Genomic DNA, 24,050 nt, shown 5'->3' with positions numbered 1-24,050 from the left:
TTTGTTATATCCAACTTGTATAAATTACAAAATGATAGCCATAATTCCACCAAATCCAAACGCTAACCCAATCAAAAGATGTACTCCAAGGAGGCCCTCCTGCCGTCATTGCGCCTGGGGCTGCGTGATATCAGAAGGGAATAAAAAAAATCCAATAACCAGATGTCAGTCTAGAACGTCAATCGTAAACGTATCATGCATATTGCATAAGAAGAATCGCATTCTTTAGTAAGGGATGAAGTCAATTCTCATGCGATCTAGGCAAAGTGGTTAGCAGGAGACATGAAAAATTCGACAAGCTTCAAGATGCATACCCAAGAAATGACTCCAATCCTCGTCCTCGCTCAGCTGATTCGCCCAATACTGTTCGAGGAACTTCAAAGACTGCAATACATTCGGCACCCGAATGGTATCATGTAATGATGCCAACAGCTGCCGCACTGTATCGCGATCTTCACCAAGTGCCTCGCAACCCGCAATAAATAGTGGAGTCGTCAACATTACCCATGGACTCAGACCAGCAGATGGTCCGATCTGAGCCGTGCACTCCAGGATCCGTTGCACCGACTGCTGCACGAGAACTGAAGTAGTCGGCGTTTTGCGAAGTCGTCTGTGAATCTGGATCAAAGCGCCATGTTGGAATGCCTCGTTGCAGAGTGCAAGATGCTGGACACTCTCTGCTGAAAGCCCTTCTGCCACCCCCGGATAGAACGAGGGTTGCGAGGTCGCACCTCGATCCATGAGTTCTCGTATTGATGACTCCAGCGCAGCGGCTTCATCTTCGGCATCACCATCAATCTCGCCCGTGATAAAACCCTGACTCTGGATTTCTTTCTCGGCTTGGTGGCTTCTCCAGGCGGCGGCTCCAATCTGTCGGAAGACAGCTGCTAGGTCAACCGTGAAGCCCCAGTAGTCATCCAGGTAGTCCGGTGAGTCCCTTTGCCCCGCCAAATCCGACGGCGCAAAGTCTGATGGATCTCCGATGGGAGGTCCATTCCCTGTCAACGCTGTCAGCGACACGATTGACCAGTACCAGCGGTCCAAGTATCGACGAAAGCCACTCTCCGTCCGAAGCGAATTTTCCCCTGTCGTACCCAGTGTCTTCATCAATGCCCTTGCGCCCTCAATATGGGCTCGCCATGAATTTGGATGAATTGCTCCAGAATGGATCTCTGCTAGACAGAGAGTTCGGGCTGTCGCTACCAGCGCCTCCGAATCTGTAGAGGAGGGGTTCTGTAGCTCTTTTCGGAAGTGTTCCAGACTGAGCCCCATCAACCGAGCAATATCTGGTGCCGTTTTCACGCTTTCAGATTGATTATGAAGGGCTTGAATATGAATTGCAGATAAGGCTGTGGTGGCGTAGAGTAAGGACGGGGTCTGGAGGGCCATGGGCACAATCATCCGGCAGATATCTTGCTGCATGCCCGAGTGGCTCGCGGTTATTTGGGACGCATCGTTTATGAAATGGTGCAACAGGGCTCTTTGATCGGACGAGAGGGAGGAGAAGGGATCGACGTGTTGCACTAGAGTCAATTGCGAGGCAGCCTGCGCTTGCGATTGGGCTTGCGCTTGTGCTTGTGCTTGTGCTTGCGCCTGCGCCTGCGCCTGCGCTTGTGCCGACTTGGTGGTATAGATAAACTCCCCTGGCGAGTACTCTGGAAGGGCGAGTCAGCATGTGTATATCCAACAAATCCGAAGGCATTTCCTGCATCATACCCAATCTCTGCATGTTCCCTGTGTCCACGCAGGCCCCGAATCGCGATCGCGAAAAGGCACGCCCACCCCACTGCAACTGCATGGCGTACTTGCACTGGACGCCAGCGGACTGGCAGCGCCCACATATGGGCCTTTGCTCGTCACATTTCTGGCGTCGCGCTTTACATCTTGTGCAGCCGGTAAAAGATCTCGACATCGGTGCTGGTGGTGGTTGTTCGTGGATGTGTGGAGAGAGAAGAAATTCTGCGGGGAATGCGCGATCTCCGGTCGGTGATCGGACGAGTCCCGCGTGGCGACTCGAAGGCGGCCGGTCTGGGGAATAAACAGGAGTCCTTGTGTTTATGAAGGAGAGAGAGAGAGAAGGAGAAGGAACAAAAAGGCAAGTTCGACCTTTGGCTCTTCTTATCGGAGATACTTGCTAGTGATTACTTGGATCCTAAAAGTTGTCAATTGCAGTTTAGCGGCCAATCCTCGTGCGGATCCACTGATCAGCGGCGGGTTTATCAGTACAACCTCGTGCTCGTTCAAACGAAGTACATGTTCATGTCGAATAATGACATGTCTAATAATGAGCCAAGTACAAACGTTGCTGTAACGCATAAAGACAAGAGCTGCCCCAAGAAAAGAGACAAATGTGCGCTATGGCAGAGAATACACAGTACATGCCACCAGAGTATATGTTCATCCCAGAAATCAGGCTGACAAGATAAGAAAGAAAGAAAAAAAGCCAGCGTCTCCGGATCGCCATTGCTCAGCCATCAAATGTATAGCGAAGCCATTCACCCACCGCCCGAAGACTCTCCCATCGCACCGATTCGTCTTTGTCGGCCATCAACTCCATGACGCGGGTCTTCAAGCCCGCTCGTTCGAGTTGAGTGCGTCGTTCGGGAAGCTCCTTCACCAAATGTCCCACATCGTTACAGGCAATGGCCAAAACTTGCTTGTCATTCTCCCAGTCCTTGGAAAGAATCTCAGCCAACTTCTTCGGCAAGGCACCGTTTGCTTCATCCAGGATTCGGCGGGCATTTTCCTTCCAGAAGGTTGGGTTCTTATGGGGGGGCGACCAGCGCAGATGACCCGACTGAACTTCGGCGGCGTATTGATCGAAAGTAGTCTGGGTCTTTGTGTATTCGTCCAGCATGGTAGAAAGTCCGTTAAGATCTTCGAGAAGATCAGGATCCGTCAGGTGACGACCAGCGAGGTTGGTCAGGAGAGCTGGCAGTCGAACAAACACAGCGACAGGCAGGAGGGTCGTCCGGTTGCTGATGCAGAGGTTGTAGAGAGTGGCGAGAAGAAGGCGGGTAGTCTTTTCTTTCGGTGAAAGGCGGAGGAGCTGGGTGTAGAGTTGAATGATTTCGTAGCTTCTGCAAGAAGTCAATGACCAAGTCCGCGGTTGCTTTTCTGCCTCGCGCAGATATCACTTACTCTTGGAGCTCTTCACCGACGAGCGAACTCTCAAATGTGAGCTGCCAGATCACCAAAAGGACACGGTAAAGCAGCTGCAGACCCACGCCACCAGCAAGGCCAGGTTCAATGCCACGTGTGCTAGTTCCCGTCGTACTGCCATTATCTTTAGAACCTGCCGCAGTGCGGAGTGTCTCAATCAATGGGTCCAAGGTTTCCTTTCGGTGGTTCCAAAAGATCTCCCGGGAGTGCTTCTTCCGCAGAAGCTCGGAGAACCCTTGGACGCCAATATCCTGAAGCCCGCTGTCATGGTTCTTGGTCAGGGTAGAGAGATAGAGGTATAATTGTGGAAGCGCCTGCTCGTCCCGTGGAGCAGGTTTAGACGATGTCACAAGGCTGTGTGACACGAGAGCCGTGAGGAAGGTAGATGTGAGCAGCGGGATCGGGTCTTCGGCGTTGGTGGAGTTGTGCAAGAAAGGCAGGAATGGCTTGTAGGGCTCGGGGTGAGAGACGAGCGAGTCGGCCAGCGCAGGGACATCTGTTGATGCAAATACATCAGCTTTAGGAAATAAGGAAGCTCTCTCGCATGTAGCATTTACCCTGAATCAGGTCCGATGCCAGCACCAAGATGTATTGGACAATATCGGTTCTCCTAGAGGCTGACTCCAAGACGCTCTTGCCCTGCGACCCACCAGCGAGCAAGCTTGTGTACCCAGCAAGGTCCGCCTCTATTGTTTGAATGCGCTGCTCCTTGCGCACCTTGTCCACAGCCTTGATCTTCTTAAGATGGTCATCGGTGATGTTGCCCGCGCGAACAGCGCCTTCCCATGGAATTGGCCGAGCGCGGATATTATTCTGCAGGGAGCTGAGGTACGTGGGCGGCTCCAGCGACATGATGATTGAATTGTACGCCGGGCCAGAGGAAAGGAATGGCAGGCCGGAGTTGTGGTGAACGGTGATGGTCGAGAAGGGAGGAGGAGCTTGGGGGGGTGAATGACGGAAGCTGGCGACGCCAAGACCACATCTCGGCCCTCCCAACGGATCTTGGCTCATCGTTCCACCTTCGAGTCTCACGGTCCCTCGTCTCATTCCAACCTTCCCCTCGTAACACCGTGTGTGCTACCGACAAACCCCTTTTCCTGTGGGCTTGTCGCTTCCGCTCGCTTTTTGAATCAAGCTTCTTGTGCGACGTTCATCTTGCGACGTGGTCGCTTACTTGTACTTCTACTTATTGAATTCTACTCCAAGTCTTTCGTTTACACAATCGGTCTTCTTGTGGACTTCCACATACCAGGATTCTCTTGCACTCCAATTCCCTTCTCAAGTTCCAAATTGAATCCATCGCAATCGACGAGATCGCCGTTGTTCGAGCCCAGCCCCCACCGAACCCATGCAAACTGAACACGAGGCATTTGCTGCCTAGAAGCCGCGTCGCCCTCCTACAACACACCTTTCACCATGGCGCAAAACTCGCAGGCCCCCAAGTCCAAATGGGGTGTGGGCAGTCTCTTCCAGCAAGCCGTTGCGGGTGTCGAATCCCGTTTAGACAATATATTGATGGACCAGGAGGACGCACAGAAAGCCTCAAATACAAAACCCAAGGAGACGGAAAGTACAGCGTCGCCAATTTCAAGATCTCCTGCTGGCTGTAAGGAGCACCCCAGACGACCGAATTGGATCTCAACTAATTAAGGAAATTAGCAATTTCACGAAGCTCATCCAATGCGCGCAGAAATGATCGGCTCCAAGAACGACTGGCGCGAGCCGTGGTCAAATCGAACACTGCGAATCGGAACGCACAATCTTCACCTGGCCAAGTTTCGTCAACCGCAGCCAGTCCAGCACCAAGTACTGATGCACGATCAAGTATGGACATCGACACTGGTCTTGCAGTCGCATCGATCGCGCCTGAAGACTTGAAAAGTCCTCCGCCAGATGGAGAGAGCGTCATAAGCCATGCAAGTGCGGCTAGAACAAGCTATGAATCAGATAGATCTACCCGCAAGTCTACCGAGATCTCTGGAGCAGAATCCTTACCTAGGCCCTCGACTGAGGTCGACGAACAAGTTTCGAAATTAGGAAGACCCAGCTTGGACTTGCTGAGCTCACAGCGAAGTGAAGTATCAGGTGGCCGCGCATCCGGGGAAAGCACCCGTATGAGCTTTGATACACCGTCCGAGTCTCGAACGAGTGAGGACAACGGCGCTGAATCCCAGTGGCAACAAGAGAGATATGAGTATATGGCCCGTATTGATGAGCTTCAGAGGAATCTAGAAAATCTGGCGGGAGAGGCTGCCAAGTCCGCAAAGGGTGCCGCCGCTGCCACTTCTCCAGGGAGCCGGGAGAAAGAGCTCGAAGAAACGAGAGAGAAGTACGCCTTGCTGATGAAAGAAGGGCAGAAGCTCGAGTCAGAGGCGGCAAATTCCCGCACTGCTGTTAGAAGATTGAGGCAACAACTTGCCGAAAACTCGAAATCGCAGATGGAAATGAAGAAAAAGACCGAGAGGCTGGAGAGAGATTTACTCAACACCGAAAGCAGAGCCAAGCGAGCTGAAGCTGCAGAGAAGCGATCAAATGATTCATTATCAACATATACTAAGACAGCCAAAGACCTCGAGGCCGTGACAAATGAGCGCGATGCCTTGAACCAAACCGTTCGGGAAATGAAGGCACAAATCGGCCGAGCGGTTGCGCGCGCCGAAGCTGCTGAAGCAAAGGCTCACTCCGACGCCTTGGAGAAGGAAAAGCGTAGAGCAGATGAACTCGAAGAGGAGTTGTCAAGCGTCAAAATCGAGCTTGATATCAGTCAGACAAAGTCAAAGAAAGAGATTGCGGATTTGAAGGAAAAGGCCGACCAGGAGAAAGAGAGGGCCCGCTTGCTTGAGATTGAGTTGAAGGGAGAGCAAGCAGCCTTGGAGAGCAAGATGGAAAGCTTGCGTGCACGTGCGGAAGAAGCTTCTTCCGGGGCTACTGGAGAGACGCAGGCCAAGTTACTACGCCAAATTGAGACCCTGCAGACACAATATTCAGTTGCCAGCGAGAATTGGCACACCTTGGAAGGCTCCTATATTTCTCGCCTCGATGCGGCAGAGAAAGAACGCGACCAGGCCGCTGACAGAGAGAAAGAGCTGCGAAAGAAACTTCGGGAATCGGTAAGGCATCAACGCACGACTCCGGGGATATCATCGGCTAACAGTCTCGCAGACCCTCAAAGTCAAAGAGCTTGAAGAGGAAGTAGAAAATGCGAAGGAGGCCGAGCATGACCTGGAAAGCCAGCTCCAGGCGCGTGTTCAAGAGGTTCAAAAGGTGCAACAAAAACTTCAGAGTGCAATGGACGAGGTCACTTCTGCACAAAAGGAGCTAGTTGAGCAGAAGAAGGTGTGTGATGCAAACTGGGCGCAAAAGCTTGAGGAGGAACGTGCCAGATGGAGAGAGCAGGTGCATAGCTTGCAACAGCCTCGTGGGATCTCCCCCGTTCCGTCCACTCGCCGTTCAAGCAATCTCGATGCTCTGCCGTCTGTTCTGTCAGAATATCGTCCCCGCAGCCGGCGCTCGTCTACCTTACCCCCGGGCTCACCAGATATTGCCACACCACCGCGCCAAAATTCCTATCCAACCTCAATTGCTCAGGGAACTCTCTCCCCTCCCCCGATCAGCACTACCATGGGCCCTCCATCCATGATTTTGGAAACCCCTTCAATCACCTTTGAACCGGATGAGTTCTTCAGCTCTGCTGATCCCACAACACCGTCCGCCTATGGCGGTACACAAGCAGCTCCGCGCGGCATCAACGACATAATCTCGGAATCAACTGTCGGTGCTGGTCCATCCGTGCAGTTGGTCGAGCGCATGAGTGCTACGGTCCGCCGATTGGAGAGTGAGCGCGCTGGGTCCAAAGACGAGCTTGCACGAGTCACCGCTCAACGTGATGAGTCCAGGCAACAGGTTGTCGACCTCATGCGCGAGCTCGAAGAGAAGAAAACTGCCGACTCTCGAGTTGAGGAGCTCGAGGCCAAGCTTGCTGATATTGACCAGCGGTACTTGACAACGCTTGAGATGCTCGGTGAAAAGAGCGAGCAGGTCGAGGAGCTTCAAGCCGATATTGCTGATCTGAAAAAGATTTATCGAGAGCTGGTCGACAGTACGATGAAATGAGTGTATAGATGTTTTCACCCCTTGTATATAGAGAACTTCATTGCTAGTGGATTTTAGAACGCAACTCGGAATAATACCCCTGCAAGTCGTGCCAAGTACAGTGGGGTTCCATAAGTGTGAATGCCCCCGGAAAGTTCAAGATCTTCTTATCAGCAATACCTTGGTAGGCAAATTGAGGCATAATGCCTGAGTTGTCTAGAGAGACGTCAAAAGACAGTTAGCAAGATTCCTTAAAAAACCTGAAGTTGGAGCGATATTTTTTCTTGTACGCTACAGAACTTCGTGCGAATGATTCTCTCCAGGATTGTATTACTGTCTACATTGATGCCAATACAATCTTTAGGACTTGTGATGAAATTCGGTGATCTTGTTCGAATATAGTTTGCAAACAAGGTTACCAACGAAGCAAAGATGCTAAATAAGAAAATCTGTAGACCTCTTCAACCTCCAAAAGTTCCCCTGTGGGTTGTTCCGTTTGCACTTCCGTTACTACTTCTTGAATCAGCATACTCTTTCATTCCTTCAGGCTCATCAGACGCTCACATTTGAATAGCAGGGGAGATGCCCCTCCGATAAGTTCCACTCCTGCTGCGAGAGGGGGTCGAACTTCTGGATGGAGAAGCCAAATGAGAATCTATTTTCGTATTTTCATGAGCTCATGGCCTTCTATTTTGGCGATTCCTATTCCCTGCCGAAGACGCATGGCCTGTTCAAAGACGACCTATCAGTGCTGAAAGTGCTGAGCGTTCGCATGCCAGTTTCCAGCTTCTTGAGTTCTCGGCTCAGACGTTCTCGTTCTTCTTTAACTTCCTGGGACTCCCCAGCAAGCTTTTCAATCTCTTCGTCGTCCATGCTGTTGATGACTTGGTTAGAAAAGATTTGTTCCAGGGGACGAAGTAAGCAATTCTCAATTGCAAGGATTGCGACGTTATCAATGAAGACCATGATAGCATTCTATTTCATTTTCATTAACATATTTGCTGGTAAGGGTCCAAATCTTTCCGGCCGTTGCGCACTTACCTCATAATATGCCAGCATCTGAGTCACAATGTCAATAACTGCGAATTGACCGTCAGAGGTCTGAGATTGAATAGCAGCTTCTTTGAGGTCTTGAAGGGTGAAAGTTTCTTGCCCTAGTTGACCCGATTTCTCGGAGGAACTGTTCCTCAGGATATCCGTCAAGGCCTCCAGCTGATTTTGGGCCCGACCTCGCTGTATTCTTTGAAGAAACCCTCTTCCCATAGGGAGAGGATGGCCGGTCGTCGTGTAGGATAGTAGTTCATCGAGTTTATCATGCAATGAATCCCTTAAAGTTTCCAATTCTGGATTAATAATGCCACCCAAGAGTGCTTTTTTGGTGCTATCATCGGCCAGATACCCGAAAGCAAGCTGGACGAATTCATTGACCGACTGCCAGGCTTGATTCAAATGATGTTTAGCGATCTCTCCCCATGGCTTTGCCTGATCTCTAAATAGCTCTCCAACGAGTAGCTGGTTGGCGCATCCAGGAAATTCAATGCCACGATTTTTTGCAGCTTGTCTCATCATTTCACTCAAGAGTTCATTCACAGAGATATCTTCTGGCACCCACTGTCTCATGTAAGATTGGAACCTCCGGTTGCTCAAGTCCGATAGGGGCCGAGGTACAGCGTATATGTGTTCGGGGAGCCTTCGGCGGAAACCGTGGATGAACATCGCATCTGCGAAAAACTCATTCAGTTCTCGAATGATTGCACGTAGTCGACGGGCATCTCCAGTATCCAAATGGTCATCATTGAGGCCACCAAAGAAGTCTTTGGAGTACATGCCATTCAATGCTTCGGTGACAATGCGCTGGAAATGGGAGCTGATGTTGAGTAAAAAGCCTCGCTGGTCCCTAGTTGTTGGCCGTGCCGTTCCAAGCTTGGCCATGCTTTGTCTCCGGTCATCAATTTTCAGTTCAATGTCCTTTATCAGCAAGGGCAAATTACCGGCGATGTGTTTGAGCAGAATATTGCTCAGGCGATGTCGGAGTCGGTCGATGCCCACGTGTGCTCGAGGAAGAGAGGCCCATCGTCCCTTCGAAAAGTAATTTCTCTCTTCCTCGTCTCGCTGGTCATCGGAGACTTCGCGCGTCTTATGTGAGCGGTTGCGCAGAGCGTGCCATCCTAGCTTTAGCTTGATACTTTCGTTTCTGATGTACTCTAGGTATCGACCTTCTTCGTCCGTCCCTTCGTCAAGTTTATCGGTGTGAGTGACGATAGCAAGGACTCTTTCGTATTCCGGATCATGATGCTTTGCCATTCTCAAAACGTCCTGTATGTGATAATCCACTTTTGCACTAATAACTGCCAGGATTATACTGCGGTCTTTGGCCATGTATCTCTCTGTCAATTGTCGAACAATCCCAATTCCTTCCTCGCTCTGTTCCTTGCTGGGGGACGTATATAGACCAGGCAGATCCACGAGGGTAAGCTCTGGCTTATCTGGCCCGGAGATTTCAATCTTGAGAACATCGTCGCTGAATCCGGCGTGCTGATTGGGATTGTCGCTAATGCCCATACAAGCTTTAGCTTGATCGATTAGCTCGACGAGATCATTGTCGCTCGGGAAGGCCTCCGAATAGAAGTTTCGGAGCCTCTCTCTCTCTTGCTCGTCTGTTCTCGAGTCTCCTGGCTCGATCGAAACTTTCACTCTCGTCTGTGGCTTACGACGGAGAATGACCTCGGTCGCAAATCGTGTACAGATTGTACCTTTGGTGGGAAAGCGCACTCTCGAGATGGCCTCAAGCACTGAGCTCTTCCCACTGGATTGACTACCACAGACAATGAGTTGAGGAAGTTCCACAAGCCCTCCAACTCCAATGCCACGTAGTTCATCAATCTTGTCAAGCAGCTCAGATTGCTGAGACTGCAGCTGGTGCATAGCCTTGTTTTCTGACTTCGAAAGCATAATGAGATTGTAGTTCTTTCTTGAGATAAATCGGATAGATACTGATAGAAGAAGATTTATTGTTGCAAGTTATCCCTCTTAGCGACTTCATGAGCAAGTATTTAAGCACTTTTCGTGATTGCCTTGCCCCCTCTGGCCCCATGCAGACAGAATCCTGCTATAGTACTTTTTGTCTGTGCTAACTTCATGTCGCAACATCTCGATTGGCTCTCACTACACTTCACATGCAAAACAGAGTAGCTGTTATCAGACATTCTCATCCACTGGACTGCTATATTTAGTCTGCTTCAGTCCTCTCTCGTCTTGACTCGGCAGGCTTCAAAATTCCCATACTTAGAACATCCTTAGAAGGCATCGCATCCTGGCTGGACTTATTTATAGAGACGCGATACCTTCTTGTCAAATCATGTTTTTCTAATCTAGACAATCTTAAGATATCTGTAACTTGGCTACTGCCGCTGCCAGCGCGTCCTGATACATGGTTATCTAGCGGGCCGAGCCTCTCCGGTTAACCTTGTCGGCAAAGTGACTTGAACTATGCTATGTAGGAGGTGCAAATTAACTCGAAATGGGAAAGGATGCTGTCAAGGGGAAGACCCAGGGCGCTTACGCCCGTAAGCTTAGAGGACATGGTTAGATGGGGCAGACCAACACCGTGAAGCAGGAGCAAGTCAGAGAGCCGGCCTAAGGAGCGCAATCAATTGGTACGGATTCTTAACTGACTCGCGTTCAATAATGGGGCCATGCACAGGCCATTGCGTCCACTGTACTTTTGCACAGAGAGACTGCTAACCAAGGCGCTTCCCAGAGTATCTAAATTTATCACTGCGCCCTATGCAAGATCATGCTTTCTACTTATGTAGGTATGTTGATTGAATTTCATAATTTCAATCAATTCCAACGAGAGCTTGACACGGCTTGATGATTTGAAGTGAGCGAAAGGGGTTTGTTTGCTTCTATGACGACAGTTGGACTCTCGGTTCGGATGAAGTTTCGGATGAAATCCGAGATCCGCGCGTGTACTGAGAACGTGAACAAGCAAAACAGAATATATTTAAAGGAGCCTTCCTGTTGACCCTCAGTCGGCAAAATTCAATAGGTACTATTCTGACAACGCGAAGCAGCTTCCTCTTTGAATACGTAGGATTGAATTTTGCCTCGGGAGATAAGAAATAAACGTACTATGAGATTCGATATCATTAAGTCATATCCTGGATGGCTTCTTTTGTGCAATGTCTACTTTCAAACCCGAAAAACAAGAAGGAAATATGCCCTATGTATGAGAAATTCCCAAATTCTACCAAAGGCGGTTCCCATGTGGGTACCGGGTACCAAAGCTTAGACCTCCCTGGCCCCACTACCCATAATTACGCGTCGCGTTGCAACTGTTTATCAATTTCACTCTTTGAATGATCAATGCCACCATGCCTAAAGGTGCCAGTACAACTCGCGGACGCGTCTCCAAGGCTTCTGCACAATCTCAATCATTGAATGCGGCAAATATCGTGGCCTTGAAACGAGAGATCAACACATCTGCGCGTCAACCGTTGCAGGAGGTGAACAATCCCCCGACTCGCTCGGCTCGCAAAGCTACGTGCAACGCACTTGACGGGTTTCAAGAAAATGCTTTGATTCGCTGGATTCGAGAAGTGAAGGAGCTATATTGGCTTCCAACGGATTCGCAAATCTCCAGAAGCGCGAGCCAGATTCATAAACGCGATTGCAACAATACCGTTCTCAAGCAGACTTGGACGTCTCAATTCATCAAACGCCTACCAGATGACTTGAAGCCGTCAAAACCGCGCCTAGCCAAGAAAAAATGCCTTGGGCCATCTGATCTGGAGACTATCCAGCATTGGTTCGATCGTTTGAAGCCTTTGATTGCCGACGTTCCTCCGGAAAATATTTACAATTTTGATGAGACCAACTTCCAGATTGGCCTGACAACGAGACCACGACTGTATTTTACTGTGCGCTCTGATTTCGTTCCCCCCAGAGAGTGGTGTGAGTGGATAACCTCGATCGACTGCATTGCTGCCGACGGATGGGCAGCAGGCTCATACCTTGTCATTCAAGAATCCTCGATCGACCCGCCCCTCGATTACCAGGATGTGATCGATGATATTCCTGATTGGACGCAGCTCCATGAGACCCCGAATGGTCGACTTACTGAGGAGCTTGCATTGGACTGGCTTAAGGTTTTCCACGAAAGGACCAAGGATCGCGTCGCAGAAGGTCAATCACGCCTGCTCCTCTTCAGAGGGCAACCGCTTTTCTTGACTTTTAATTTCCTTCGATTCTGCGAGGACCGTTGCATTATTCCGTTCTGCTTTCCGCTCAATATCGCGCATCTTATGCAGCCTTTCGATCTGAAACATTTTCCGGTTTACAAGAAGTATAGCGCGGAGTATTGGTGGCATCCCGAAGATCCCGATGAGGAGAAAATGGACTGGCTCTGTGGTTTTGGTTCTATGCGAGAAGAAAACTTGACGCCCGATATCATTAAGCGTGCATTTGCCGATCGGGGCATCTTTCCATTCAATCCATCTAAATTGACTGGACCGCTACAGGAAGACAAGATCAAGAGGCCTCAGGTTGAGGAGGACAGCAAATGAGACACCTATCTCTTATGAATCTTGCATTCGGATGGACGTCGTCAATGGGATAGCTGAAAGATAAACCAAGGTTCGTGCCACAAGAAACGACGAGGCAGGTCGGATAGTTACGACTTGTAGTTTATGTAATTATATCCTGGTCGGTAAATTAATTTGAAATGGCGTCAGGGCAATGCAGAGTATTTCGAATCAAGGCGCAGGACACGACCCCTCTAATCGTCGGAAAATAGGGCCCCGACTAGCTGAGTATACAGCGTCAATACGACGCTGCGGAGTGAGTGTGGGGTAAGTGCTCAACTTCCCCAACAAGAAAGGAATCCTCCGCTGGAGTTTTTCCTCTAATGACGATAGTTTTAATTGTCCGTGCCCGGTGGAAAATTCACATTTCGTTGTCAGTGTGCTTTTTAAAGATGAAGCTTTTGGCCGTGGGGTTATTCATGATATGTTGGATATTTAAGACCATAACCGGAGATCAGTCATACATCTCACCATGAAGCTATGGGGGCATTTTTCGATCCTTCTGTTCGCCCTTGTGGTAAATGGACAGAATGACACTCTTGGTCTCAGCAGTGGGTACACATCACTATCAACTGCGAATTTCGACATCAAGTTAGTCAAGGATTCGCAAATTCTTGCCTCTCTAAAACTGACTGGCTCTGATTTTGATTTCTTGCCATTCGACGATATCACCTATCGAGCGGCCAATGGCCAATATCACAATGGCGACATCACCTTCCGCTATCGTGTTTCTGGTGCTACTGAATGGGTATCAGTCGACTCATCGACGGCAAGAAAAAAGGTGAACAGCGTCACAACCAGCGGTCTCGCTGCTGCCGACCTTTCGCCTACATTACCATCAAATTCGCCAATTCGTGTGATCCGAGAATGGTCTACAGTTGACGGGGACTTGGGACTGTCATTCACGCTTACAAATACGGCCAAACAGCCTGTAGAGATTGGCAGTCTTGGTTTTCCCACGGAGTTTAACAGTATCTTTACGAATCGTGCAGCGGAAGACATGGCGGCAAAGTGCTCGCTCACCGACCCTTACATTGGAATGGATGCTGGGTATCTTCAAGTTACTCCGACATCTGGAACAGGAGCTGCATTGATTGTGACTCCTCTCGGCAACACCAGTACTCCACTCGAAGCGTGGAGAAATCTAGATGAACCCAGTACTGACCCTCTTTACTATGAGAGTCAGACTTTTGAAGGTTTCTACGAGTGGCAGACTCATAGCAAGGCGTATGCTGAAAATGAATGGTCTGGCATCACGCCTTGGAATGATCCAAGCTCCAAGACATTGAAATCTGGCAAGTCGGTCACGTATGGGCTGCGATTCTCCATTGTCAAGGACGGAATTCGCGGTATCCAAAAAGCTGTTCAGTCAACCGACACTCCTGTCACAATTGGCATTCCTGGTTATGTCGTCCCTGTTGACCTCACTGCCCAACTTTACGTGTTCCACGGGGATATCTCCAAGGTTGTATCCGACGATAAAGCATTCAAGATCTCGCAAGACTCGAAGGGTACCCTCAGCCTGACTCCAACTGGCTCTGTTTGGGGCCGAACCAAAGTGACCATCACATATAAAGATGGCAAGGTTCAAACGGTGCACTATTTCATCACTGATTCTGCGCCATCAGTCATCAGCAAACTCGGCGAATTCTCTACCACATCTATGTGGTTTGACAATACCTCGGATCCCTTCGGCCGCGCGCCCTCAGTCATAACTTGGGATCATTCAATCGGAGCACAAGTCTTGCAGGATCCGCGAGTCTGGATCTCAGGTCTCAGCGACGAAGGTGGCGTGATCTACCTAGCTACAGCCATGAAACAATTCGGTCTCAGCGATTCCGCGGAAATCACGAAACTTGAACACTTCGCTTCTGATGTACTCTCAAAAACAATCCAAAATCCGGATTTCACCGTTCGGAAGAGCATCTTTTTCTATGAGCCTGATCTAGTCCCCAACTACCAGTACAATCAGTCTATTGACTGGGGCAACTGGTGGTCATGGAATAGGAACGCCTCGTATGCGACAGATCGTGCGTACGATTATATCCATGTGATCGGGGCTTATTGGGCACTTTATCGTGCTGGGCGAGCCGATGACTCGCTTCTCAGTGTCAATACTTGGCAGTGGTACCTGGGTAAGGCGTACAATACCACAGTCACCTGTTTTGCAACCGACTCGAATGGCAATGGCTTGGTCGGGTACTCGCGGGTGGGGCTCATGGGGGAGACTGTGGTGGGAGAGCTTCTGGCCGATCTTCGTCGTGAGAATTGGACTAGTGAAGCAGATGCTGTGGAAGCTGCCATGAAACTCCGGGCAGATGCGTGGGATACTCAGGCCGTGCCGTATGGAAGCGAGATGGCTTGGGATTCGACGGGTCAGGAGGGAATCTATTACTGGAGCAAGTAAGTTCCCATTCTCGAAAAGGAAACGAGCACATTCTAACGGGCAATGTACTATCAGCTACTTCAATCTCGCGAACACAGCAACAAAAACCATCAACAGCATCATCGGATACATGCCAACGGTTTCTCACTGGGGCTGGAACGGAAATGCTCGAAGATATTGGGATTTCATGTAAGCTCTCCCCCAATCAACACTCCCAACCTTATCTCATCATACATCTATCTAGTTACGGTGGCAAATTAGAACGAATCGAGCGCATGATTCACCATTACGGCTCCGGCCTTAACGCGCTTCCGCTCCTTTCCCAATTCCGCCAAACTCCCAACGACACTTATCTCCTACGCGTGGGATATGGCGGTATCACGGGCCCACTGAGCAACATTCGCCAAGATGGATCCATGTACAATGCCTTCCACTCGTTCCCCGATACCCTCCGTGGCGACGATTATTCGGGAGACTATGGGCCGAACTTTCTCGGCATGATGATTGGATCTGGTGTCTATGTTGTGCACGATCCGGATGTAGGCCTTGTGACTTATGGCGGGAATATGGGTGTGTCGGGTAATTCTGTCACAGTCCAGCCGCGGGATGCTCTACGCCGTCGTGTTTATGTTGCTCAGTTGGGTGTTTATGTTACGATCAGCGCGGGCCAGATTGAGCAGTTTTCGTTCGATACGTCTGACCTAGCCTCTTTGAAGATGCGTGTCGTGCCTGGTCCGGCCAAGGCGTCGTCTACTATCGTTTGGATCGAAACGCCTGGCACCACTGACACATACGTTGTTTCTGGGAAGGCAAAAAGCCAGAGAGGTGGATGGGCGGTTGAACTGGGTTCTGCAGGGGCCGACGTGATCGTCTCCAAGGTGTAAAGTTCCTCGCTACGATCTTGCTGTTCCGAATTCTAGCAAATTAAGATTGGACACCTTCCATCGTCTACTTCGACAGGATCAAATTCGTGCGTACGCATTCAATCCTTCTCGGAATCCCCAATAGGGCAGTTGCGAACATCTTCTCGATCGCAGCAGGTAAATCCGTTCAAACATTAGACATCATAGAAACGACATTGTAGTTCAACTGTTCTTTTCACTTGATGTAAACTTACCACTTTGAGAACAATAGCCTTAAGCGCGGATGCAATCCCAGCCAATGAATCGCAGTTCCCATTCACACCAGCGGGTCAAGATGCGGGGGAATGATGCAGCCTTGAGAGCGGACCTTGGCCAGATAGTTCAAAGGTACTAGTACCTACTCTATCACTTTTAAAAAGCTAAACCATGATTCAATCTGCCTTGATCTCTCACTGTCCCTTGCCTTGGAATGACTGGGATACCGTTGCCGCCAATGTAAAGAGAACAATACCCTTGTTCGATTGCCTGCTGTGGAGTTGAGAAAGATGTCATAACAATGGTTGTTTGAGTGTATCTTCGTAAGTCCCCAGAGCTATCTTCAAAAATGACGGGCCATGATGACATCCGCGGTGATCGGCCGTGATTCGCCACTGCCCTGGCGAACCTACCACCATCCGCCGCCATATACGGTACGAAGTTAGTGATGTAGGCGAGTTCGGTAGGATCCACGGGAATCCATATTTCTTGGTTTCTTCGAGAATTATTCTCCATATATGACATGGGTCAATTTGGCAATGGGACGATCTTGGTTGTGTTCGTGGCGAGCCCTACAAGGCCACGTGATTTTTGACTGACTCACGATGCACTTTTCCGGCAATCGGGCAGTTCCCGAGTGTCCCGAGTGGTAGCCGAAAAATTCACGGCGAGAATTGCACGCAATAATGATTGAGTCATTAGTTTGGATTCACATGAATCTTTTTCTTTTAGAGGGAATCAAGGTTGGCCAGCAAAAAATTTGTCATTATGATAGATAGTGTGTGTAGCTATGTACAATAAGTGATTTGGTTGTATTATCTTGGTCGTCGTTGCATCGTAAGTCATTATGTCGGTCGGGAGATGATCGAGGGGTGTCTCGGAAGAATAGAGCAGGAGGTGAAGATAATCGAAATGATGTTGGTCCCAGATTAACCGGCAATGGGAGAGACGGAGATGCAGCAGAAGTTGTTTTTGGAGGTCATTTCAATACAATGGCTCTGATCCGGAAAAAGACCATCATCAGGAGATAATTGGGAGGATTGAGATGCCACGGATTCCGTGTTCATGGGTATCTCAGTCGCTTCGACTCGGACAAAGGCATTTTTTGTCTCAGATTGTATCTTGATTTCGGGTAGGTCGTTCTCATCTTCTTCGTCCGTCTCTTCAAAGTCGAAGGAGCTGATGCGAGACTTCATATCATTTTCGGTCCAGAGGACAGATCCACAATGTAACCGGAAGTGAGCCACGCAGCGGCGGAGATTGGGATCGGGCGCGGTGGCCTCCCGAGTGAGCTTCTCCTTGGAGATGACGGTGAGCTTATATGGAAGAGCGTTTCGGTTCGCCATGGGGGGCCACCGCTTGTTGGTGTTCTTTGTGAAGTTGGGCACCGCCCGTGCAGGCTTAGGAGTCGCAGGAGTTTTGAGGCCGAGAGCAATGGTCATTCTCGTCTAGTCACTGGCGAGGGGGTGGTGTGACTGTAGGAGGATTACTATAGTGGAATAGTTTTGGTGTTGGCCGTTGATTGTGGTTGATAATTAGGATTGATTCCTGGTTGGAATTGGAGGTTTGACTGGTGATAGATTATTTCCGAGCAGAATGGTGCGTTGCTTTTGAGATTGAATGGGAAAAGGGAAGGGTTAGTCACAAAAGAGGGAGGAGTCGAAGCGAGTCTTATACGGGACGGATCTGCAGTATGGGGAACCAAGCACCCACTTGGTAAGAACGGCGCTAGGGGCTGCCCTCTAGAGGACTAGTCACTAAGGATTTTCGGGCCACCTACAGTCCTAACCTGTTGGCAAAAACTCTGCCGTGTGACCCAACTCCTCCACTTCTCTTATTCACCACCGGTTCTAGACCTGCCCGCTCTGAAGGCGTGCTTTGTTGGCCGCTGCTGCTGCAGTCATTACTTCGTAGTGGACTCCGTACTGGAGGATTTTTCCCCCTACCATTTTATCCGGATAGTGGATGATGGGATGACCTCTACTATGATTCATCACTCTGTTTGAATTTGCCATCTAGTGATCTATCCTTCTTTATTACCAAATAAATGTTTTATTGTAAGACCAGTGTCAAAGAGCAGGTCGTTCCTTTTCATCGTTAGAGCACAGCATACATTCACGGACCTTTTTCGTTGCACAGTGCACTGGTGCACTTACTGGGCCGGGTAATCGGGCCAGAAAAGAGTGGAGATTTGTGATCAGTTGATGCTTCGAAATTTTTTCTGTGGAGACCCTGCGGCGGAGCTTATCTTCCTTTATTCAGCAAAACCCAACTGGCAAACCACATTCCACAATCCACGCCCGGGGGAGACTCACGATCTCCACGGATTACCCTTCCAGGAAATCCGAACACCCTCAACTTCGTGACGAGTCTGGCTGGGCTCCTCGATAGTGATCAACCACGACTCTTCATGACAGAACTCTCGGTCGCGTTGGATCTCCTCTTTCCTACAGACTCGCTGGACTATACCTGCTATTTTTTTCCATCCAACATTGCTGAACTCCTTGAGGATTGAACTAGATTGCCTATCGCTGCGTGGCAAAAAAATGGAAATCACCAATTTGACTGAGCAATTCTTCAGGCACAGTACCGGACCCCTCGGAGAAATACTGCGTGGAACTAGAAGGCTAGAAGGCCCCGCCTCACACATTCCTGCCTAGGCTTCACCTCCTCCTTGGAGTGTTTCCTCAGCCCAAGGTCCACGGCGGAGACATCGTGATTGTTAACTGATTCTAACTTGCCAAACTGTCAAAACTGCGCCCCAAAGTACACACGTTCCACGATGCACATAATCTCCGGGAAAAAGTCGCGCGATGACAGCGACTGGCCTCTTTGGTTTCGGAGTTGACGGACCCCGTAGATCTTCTTGCCACTACCCCCCACTCTCTCCATTCTCCTCAACTCACAGCGCCCTTCAGTACGATCTTTGGACGGAGTATGAGGGTCTCCTACAGGATAATTATAGTAGACCCATATAACCCCCCTGATAGTGCCGAAAACAGGAGTAATGTGCCTTTTTTTGAGGTGCTAGCAGTCGCCCCTCCGGTAACGCAGGCGCGGCCATTACCGTCAAGGCTAGGCCTATTGCCAACATCTAAACCCCTCCGTCTACCCCAGAAGAGATGATTGTTGAGAATTTGAGTCTTTACTCTATAATAGTTCTCTTTCTTCATACTTATCTGACTATCTATGAGTCGCAGTCTTTATCCAGCTGTCCTATTTTCATCTATCAATCATTGTGCGCCATCGCAAACGTGCTGGACCCACTGTGGATATAAAAGAAAATGAAAATTGCGCCGAAAAAGTAAATGTTGAGGACAGTAAATATCATGAGCGAAGAATGCTAACGAGAAAGCTGATAAGCAAGAAGCCCAACTTGTGCATTCTAAAGATATCAAGTATCAAATCTTTCGAAACTGAAAGTAAAGGAAAAACAAGGCAGACAGTGAGATTTAGACATTCGCTAGGTTCAGACATACTTGGTACCATGTTTGACCTGTTTGGATATAGCTGTGATGGCTGGAGGTCATAGAGGGGTCGGCCTACATTGAATCTGGTGTATTGAAAAACTGTCAATGTGACACGGTACACGAAAGGTGGATGCATTTGATAGAGTCGCTAATGGCCCATCTTTAATTGACACTTGGCTTACGAGGGATGTTAATTACTATAGAACTTTATCTCGACCTGGACGTCCTTGACTCTGCGTCTTGCTTGTTTTCGAAGCCCTTGCATAGTAGTTCGTAGCCTTTAAGAAGGCAAACATGAAAGGAATGTTGTTTGCTTTCTCAAGCTATAATTTTTATTTACCTCAACCCAAATGCTAGAAGTTGTCCTATATCCAGTCGTTTTCCTATTAGGTATTGATTGATTGTTACCCATATTCAAGCCTAGCCGAGTATAATCAACACAGTGGCTATCTACATTATTTCGACATCTCTTTTGTTGCTTTTTTATTTGTTTCCCTTTCACCCCTAAACTAACTGCCGATCCTCACCTCTAGCTAAAGTTCCAGCGGGAACTACTGCACGACAGCGAATGACTCGTTTTAGGTCGCAACGCTGCTGCGGATTCCGATCTATCGGTCATGGGTTCAACTGCCCCGCACCCAAAAGGATGACATGCCCTTCCCGCCAGCTCCTCACCTGTAGTCTGAAACATTCCTTGCTCCGACTAATGCAAGATTGCAACTGAAGATCACCATACAGTAGAGTAGCCCCGAAGGATGACCTATACCGACAACGGGCATGAATCTACATACTACCTAACCTTCACCTGAGTTCCTTGATCGGCGTTTCAACCTAAATTGTCCACCCCTCAGCATCAAGGATATCCTTTTTTTTAATACACCTTGGTCCATCACACCCGCAGTTCAAGATTCTTCTTTCCATCCTCGGAGGTAAGCATTCAAACCCAATTCGTGTACTCGGACCGTGGCGGTCCAAGCCGCCCGTTTCTGGGCCTTGTTTATCGTTACATTCGAAGAATGAAATACCACGCCACTGTCACAGAGTTTTCGATTAATGCCTATCACTGTGAAAGTTGTCTAGAGTTTATGGAGAACTACTACGATGATCTACGCACTGTCAAGACTGATTGGGTCCTGGCATCATGTGGAGCATAGTGACAATGTCTTAGAACAGAAGATGACAGTCAAATCCCGGAAAGGGAATTCCAAACTCGGCAGTGGAGGCTAATCCAAGCCTCGTAATAGGCACCAACGAGTGGGTTGTAATCAATCAGAGGCCTTGTTCTGTTCTTGCCGAACTCGCATTCGCTACGCTTCTGAGTGCACGCTGTGCAACGCGTGGCCTTCCCCCGATACGCAACGCTCCGAGAACCTAGGTTCGTCATTATAGAAACAACGAAAGAGGCTCGGGCTAGACTTGGCCTAGTCGCCATTCGTGGCGCGCGTGATGCCCATGTCCACATGCCTCAATTGTGCAGCCGGTTTGTCTGGTGCTGGTCGAATCAGAGCTTCGCTTGCTCCTTAGACATACCGCTCATGCTATACGAGAGACATTGGATAAGCCGGATTTGGGTGATCTCCGTGAGTATCTTTCCTTTAGGGATCATTTCTTCAGGATTGGTTCTCTGTGGTCACTTTTATCTGTTTGAAACCAGCGATCCTCTCTTCGCTGAGTGGTTGGCGCCTGGTATCGTTGCAGTTGAGGGGGCAGGCTCCGAAGACTTTCATTCAGGTTGAGCCAGAATGGGGAGAGAAAGAATGTTTTTCGGCGGTCATCAACCAATTACTGGTCTTTAAATCGAGCTTACGAAAGTGGCTGAACGTTTTTATTGCTCGTTAGTCTCAAAGCTTAGTAGTTATTGGGGAAATAGGTCCTTATTCTAGATATATGGCCACGCCTTTGCGGCAGGATTTCCCTTTTTAGAGGCACTCTCTTGGGGATTTTTTTGTATTGTGCAGACTGGGCGATTCCCCGAATGAGTCAAGACATGGAGACACATTCTACTGAGGGATCCAGCAATTGCTCTATACGGGATGGCTGGCGAACAGTATATCTTCTGAAGTGTATATGCGTGTTGAGCTACCATACCAGTGGTTCAGAATATGCAGTAATGCAAAGCTTTGATCTGCCCATCAGAAAATCCCTCCTCACATCAGATAATGTGTCTGATATTATCGTTCAACCTGCAGGTTGCATCCAAGTCCCTGGATCGCGTTGGGCCGCCTTGATGCCTATCCTGTAAGGAGAGCCCCTTTGCCCCAGTATATTCAAAGTATGGCCCAAATTAGAGCTGCAGAGACATGCCATATTTCTCGTCCGGGTCCAGTGTTGCGCCTCGCTCCTCTTGGGACTCTGTGTAACCAGAATAAGTTGAAAAGGGTCGCTACCGAGGCCGAGCCTGAGAACGGCAACACGACAATCCGAGCTGCAGTGAGACCCGGCAGGAGCATATGTTAGAAGACAGCGTACATTGCGTTCTTAGTGGGCTCGGCGTCGTTATTGTGCAACTCTGTACATCTCCGCCCTCGTACGGCCGTTGAGGAAGGGATTCTACTCTTTCTGTTCGAGGCATATCAAACCTAACGACGATCGCGCGTCTGTGGTATTATTCAAAATTTAAAATTCGCGGCGCATGGACCATCGACTATCTCAAGTGATCAGGTCTGGGTCATGATTCAAAGGTCATCTGCGTCGATCCGAGGAGAACCCACTTGAACCTACTCGGCGCGGCGGGGCTCCCGAGCAGATTGCGAACCAGACCATAGCATCCCCCAGATGAGGGAAGATATTTCAGGTCACGGTATTGGTTCCTACTCGAGGACATAGCTCGACTCGACCATATAACGGTAGACTTGGATCTTCGAAGCGGGATCAGATGAATTATACATCAGTACCCCGCGACTCGACCCTCTCAAAACTCGGCGGCATCAAAGCGCGCACGAGCATCATCTTCATCCGTAATACGCTAGGCCTAAAACGTTGTTAGCTCATCTCGTCCGGCTGACAATATGCGGCCTGAGCTCCTATGACTGCTCGGCCTTTTTCAGTCCTCCAATCTCATTCGCCTACAGAGCAGAAGGCCCCCTCATTGCCTGTTTTTCCGAGCACTTCGCCTATGCCAAGAAGGAGATGTAAATTCGGTGCAGAAACAAGACATATGTTTCGAGGACTTGACCCGCGGAAGCTATTTCCCTTTCTCTTAGCGCCAGGACATTAACGTACTAGATTTGCCGTTAGGCCCGATATAATCCGATTGCATATCGCCGTCTCAAATGGCCGTTGGCTGTAACTTTGGACGCTGTTCTGCAGAAATGAGGCTGGATTCATGTCCGCCCTGAGGTTTATCGTGAAAATACATGCCCAGTAAGAGAAGGACAGTTCATCGTTTGGGACTGTTATTACCTCATGGCAGCACGATAGTTAGTTAGACTTACCAACTCTATCGAAGTTAACTCTAACTTATTCTTCCCTCTCACTTCATTCACTGTCTATCAATGTCTTTTCACTGGGACTGATTATAGCTATCATGTTCTAAGACCTCTCAAGTTACACTGTCCAGACCGGCCGAACTTGATCTAAGAAATTTGGAAGGCCTATCACATCAAGTCTATTCTCTCGCTGAGTGATGGAGGCATGAAGGGAAAGGACGCCTTGAAGAAGGACAAGGGACTTTTTGACCACGGTTTAGTCGAGACTGGATATCATTTCTAGCTCGTCTGCATTTCACTAGCACGATTTTGCAGCCCTTAAAACTATTTGATCATTACACAGTGCATACTTTCCAGGCTTGTATCCCATTCTTTCTCGATTCGAGCATCTCGTGATAAGCCCCGCGAAAGAAATCCAACTTGTACGACTACTGCTCTTGCTTCTTTTCCCCTTTCTACACCTTATTTCTCTGCCAAAACAACGCCGGAATATGCCAACTGCATGACTGCACGCAAATTCTGTCCACGCTGTTCGTGCCCATTCACGCAAGGTCCTCTATTTCACCAACCCCATCGGCCCTTGTCCTACCTCGGGAAAATCGCTTTCCGCTCGAGCAATTTGCTGCAGGAGCGAAGAGCGAGTTATCCACCGCAAAGCTTCTCATTTGTCTTTCACGCCCATCCTAGGAGCCCCCAAACCCTGCCCGCGCCGTATCCGCGACGCCGCGCCATTAGAAGATCAAAAAGAACATCCAGTCCCATTCCCGCTGGCCCCCCTCCTAGATCTGATCCCCTCGCCGTTGGACTAT

The 24,050-nt window shown here is 49.3% G+C and overlaps 7 protein-coding genes across 7 annotated transcripts; 3 read left to right on the top strand and 4 right to left on the bottom strand.

Moving 5' to 3' along the window:
- Positions 1-225: 225 nt before the first annotated feature.
- Positions 226-1,912, bottom strand: N7458_011918 (Zn(II)2Cys6 transcription factor; the record flags this gene model as incomplete). The annotated part of the gene is made up of 3 exons (XM_056915300.1): positions 226-257; positions 315-1,655; positions 1,717-1,912. 3 exons carry the CDS (start codon positions 1,910-1,912, stop codon positions 226-228), a joined length of 1,569 nt encoding a protein of 522 aa, XP_056760054.1.
- A 555-nt stretch (positions 1,913-2,467) lies between these two features.
- Positions 2,468-4,014, bottom strand: N7458_011917 (H(+)-transporting V1 sector ATPase subunit H; the record flags this gene model as incomplete). The annotated part of the gene is made up of 3 exons (XM_056915299.1): positions 2,468-3,080; positions 3,142-3,658; positions 3,720-4,014. The coding sequence occupies 3 exons, from the start codon at positions 4,012-4,014 to the stop codon at positions 2,468-2,470; spliced, it is 1,425 nt and encodes a 474-aa protein (XP_056760053.1).
- Positions 4,015-4,578: 564 nt separating this feature from the next.
- On the top strand, positions 4,579-7,275 carry N7458_011916 (M protein repeat protein; the record flags this gene model as incomplete). The annotated part of the gene is made up of 3 exons (XM_056915298.1): positions 4,579-4,768; positions 4,822-6,272; positions 6,325-7,275. 3 exons carry the CDS (start codon positions 4,579-4,581, stop codon positions 7,273-7,275), a joined length of 2,592 nt encoding a protein of 863 aa, XP_056760052.1.
- A 681-nt stretch (positions 7,276-7,956) lies between these two features.
- N7458_011915 (dynamin family protein) lies at positions 7,957-10,206 on the bottom strand (the record flags this gene model as incomplete). Its single annotated transcript, XM_056915297.1, has 2 exons — positions 7,957-8,229; positions 8,296-10,206. The coding sequence occupies 2 exons, from the start codon at positions 10,204-10,206 to the stop codon at positions 7,957-7,959; spliced, it is 2,184 nt and encodes a 727-aa protein (XP_056760051.1).
- A 1,424-nt stretch (positions 10,207-11,630) lies between these two features.
- On the top strand, positions 11,631-12,821 carry N7458_011914 (uncharacterized protein; the record flags this gene model as incomplete). Its single annotated transcript, XM_056915296.1, has 1 exon — positions 11,631-12,821. The coding sequence occupies one exon, from the start codon at positions 11,631-11,633 to the stop codon at positions 12,819-12,821; it is 1,191 nt and encodes a 396-aa protein (XP_056760050.1).
- Positions 12,822-13,311: 490 nt separating this feature from the next.
- N7458_011913 (uncharacterized protein) lies at positions 13,312-16,109 on the top strand (the record flags this gene model as incomplete). The annotated part of the gene is made up of 3 exons (XM_056915295.1): positions 13,312-15,242; positions 15,301-15,414; positions 15,470-16,109. 3 exons carry the CDS (start codon positions 13,312-13,314, stop codon positions 16,107-16,109), a joined length of 2,685 nt encoding a protein of 894 aa, XP_056760049.1.
- Positions 16,110-17,272: 1,163 nt separating this feature from the next.
- Positions 17,273-17,785, bottom strand: N7458_011912 (uncharacterized protein; the record flags this gene model as incomplete). The annotated part of the gene is made up of 1 exon (XM_056915294.1): positions 17,273-17,785. The coding sequence occupies one exon, from the start codon at positions 17,783-17,785 to the stop codon at positions 17,273-17,275; it is 513 nt and encodes a 170-aa protein (XP_056760048.1).
- Between the last annotated feature and the right edge of the window lie 6,265 nt (positions 17,786-24,050).

This window comes from Penicillium daleae (assembly GCF_028827525.1).
Source record: "Penicillium daleae strain IBT 16125 chromosome Unknown utg000009l_segment0_segment0, whole genome shotgun sequence".
NCBI lineage: Eukaryota > Fungi > Ascomycota > Eurotiomycetes > Eurotiales > Aspergillaceae > Penicillium > Penicillium daleae.
The sequence above is the reverse complement of the archived record's forward strand: the minus strand, read 5'-3'. Positions and strand labels throughout refer to the sequence as shown.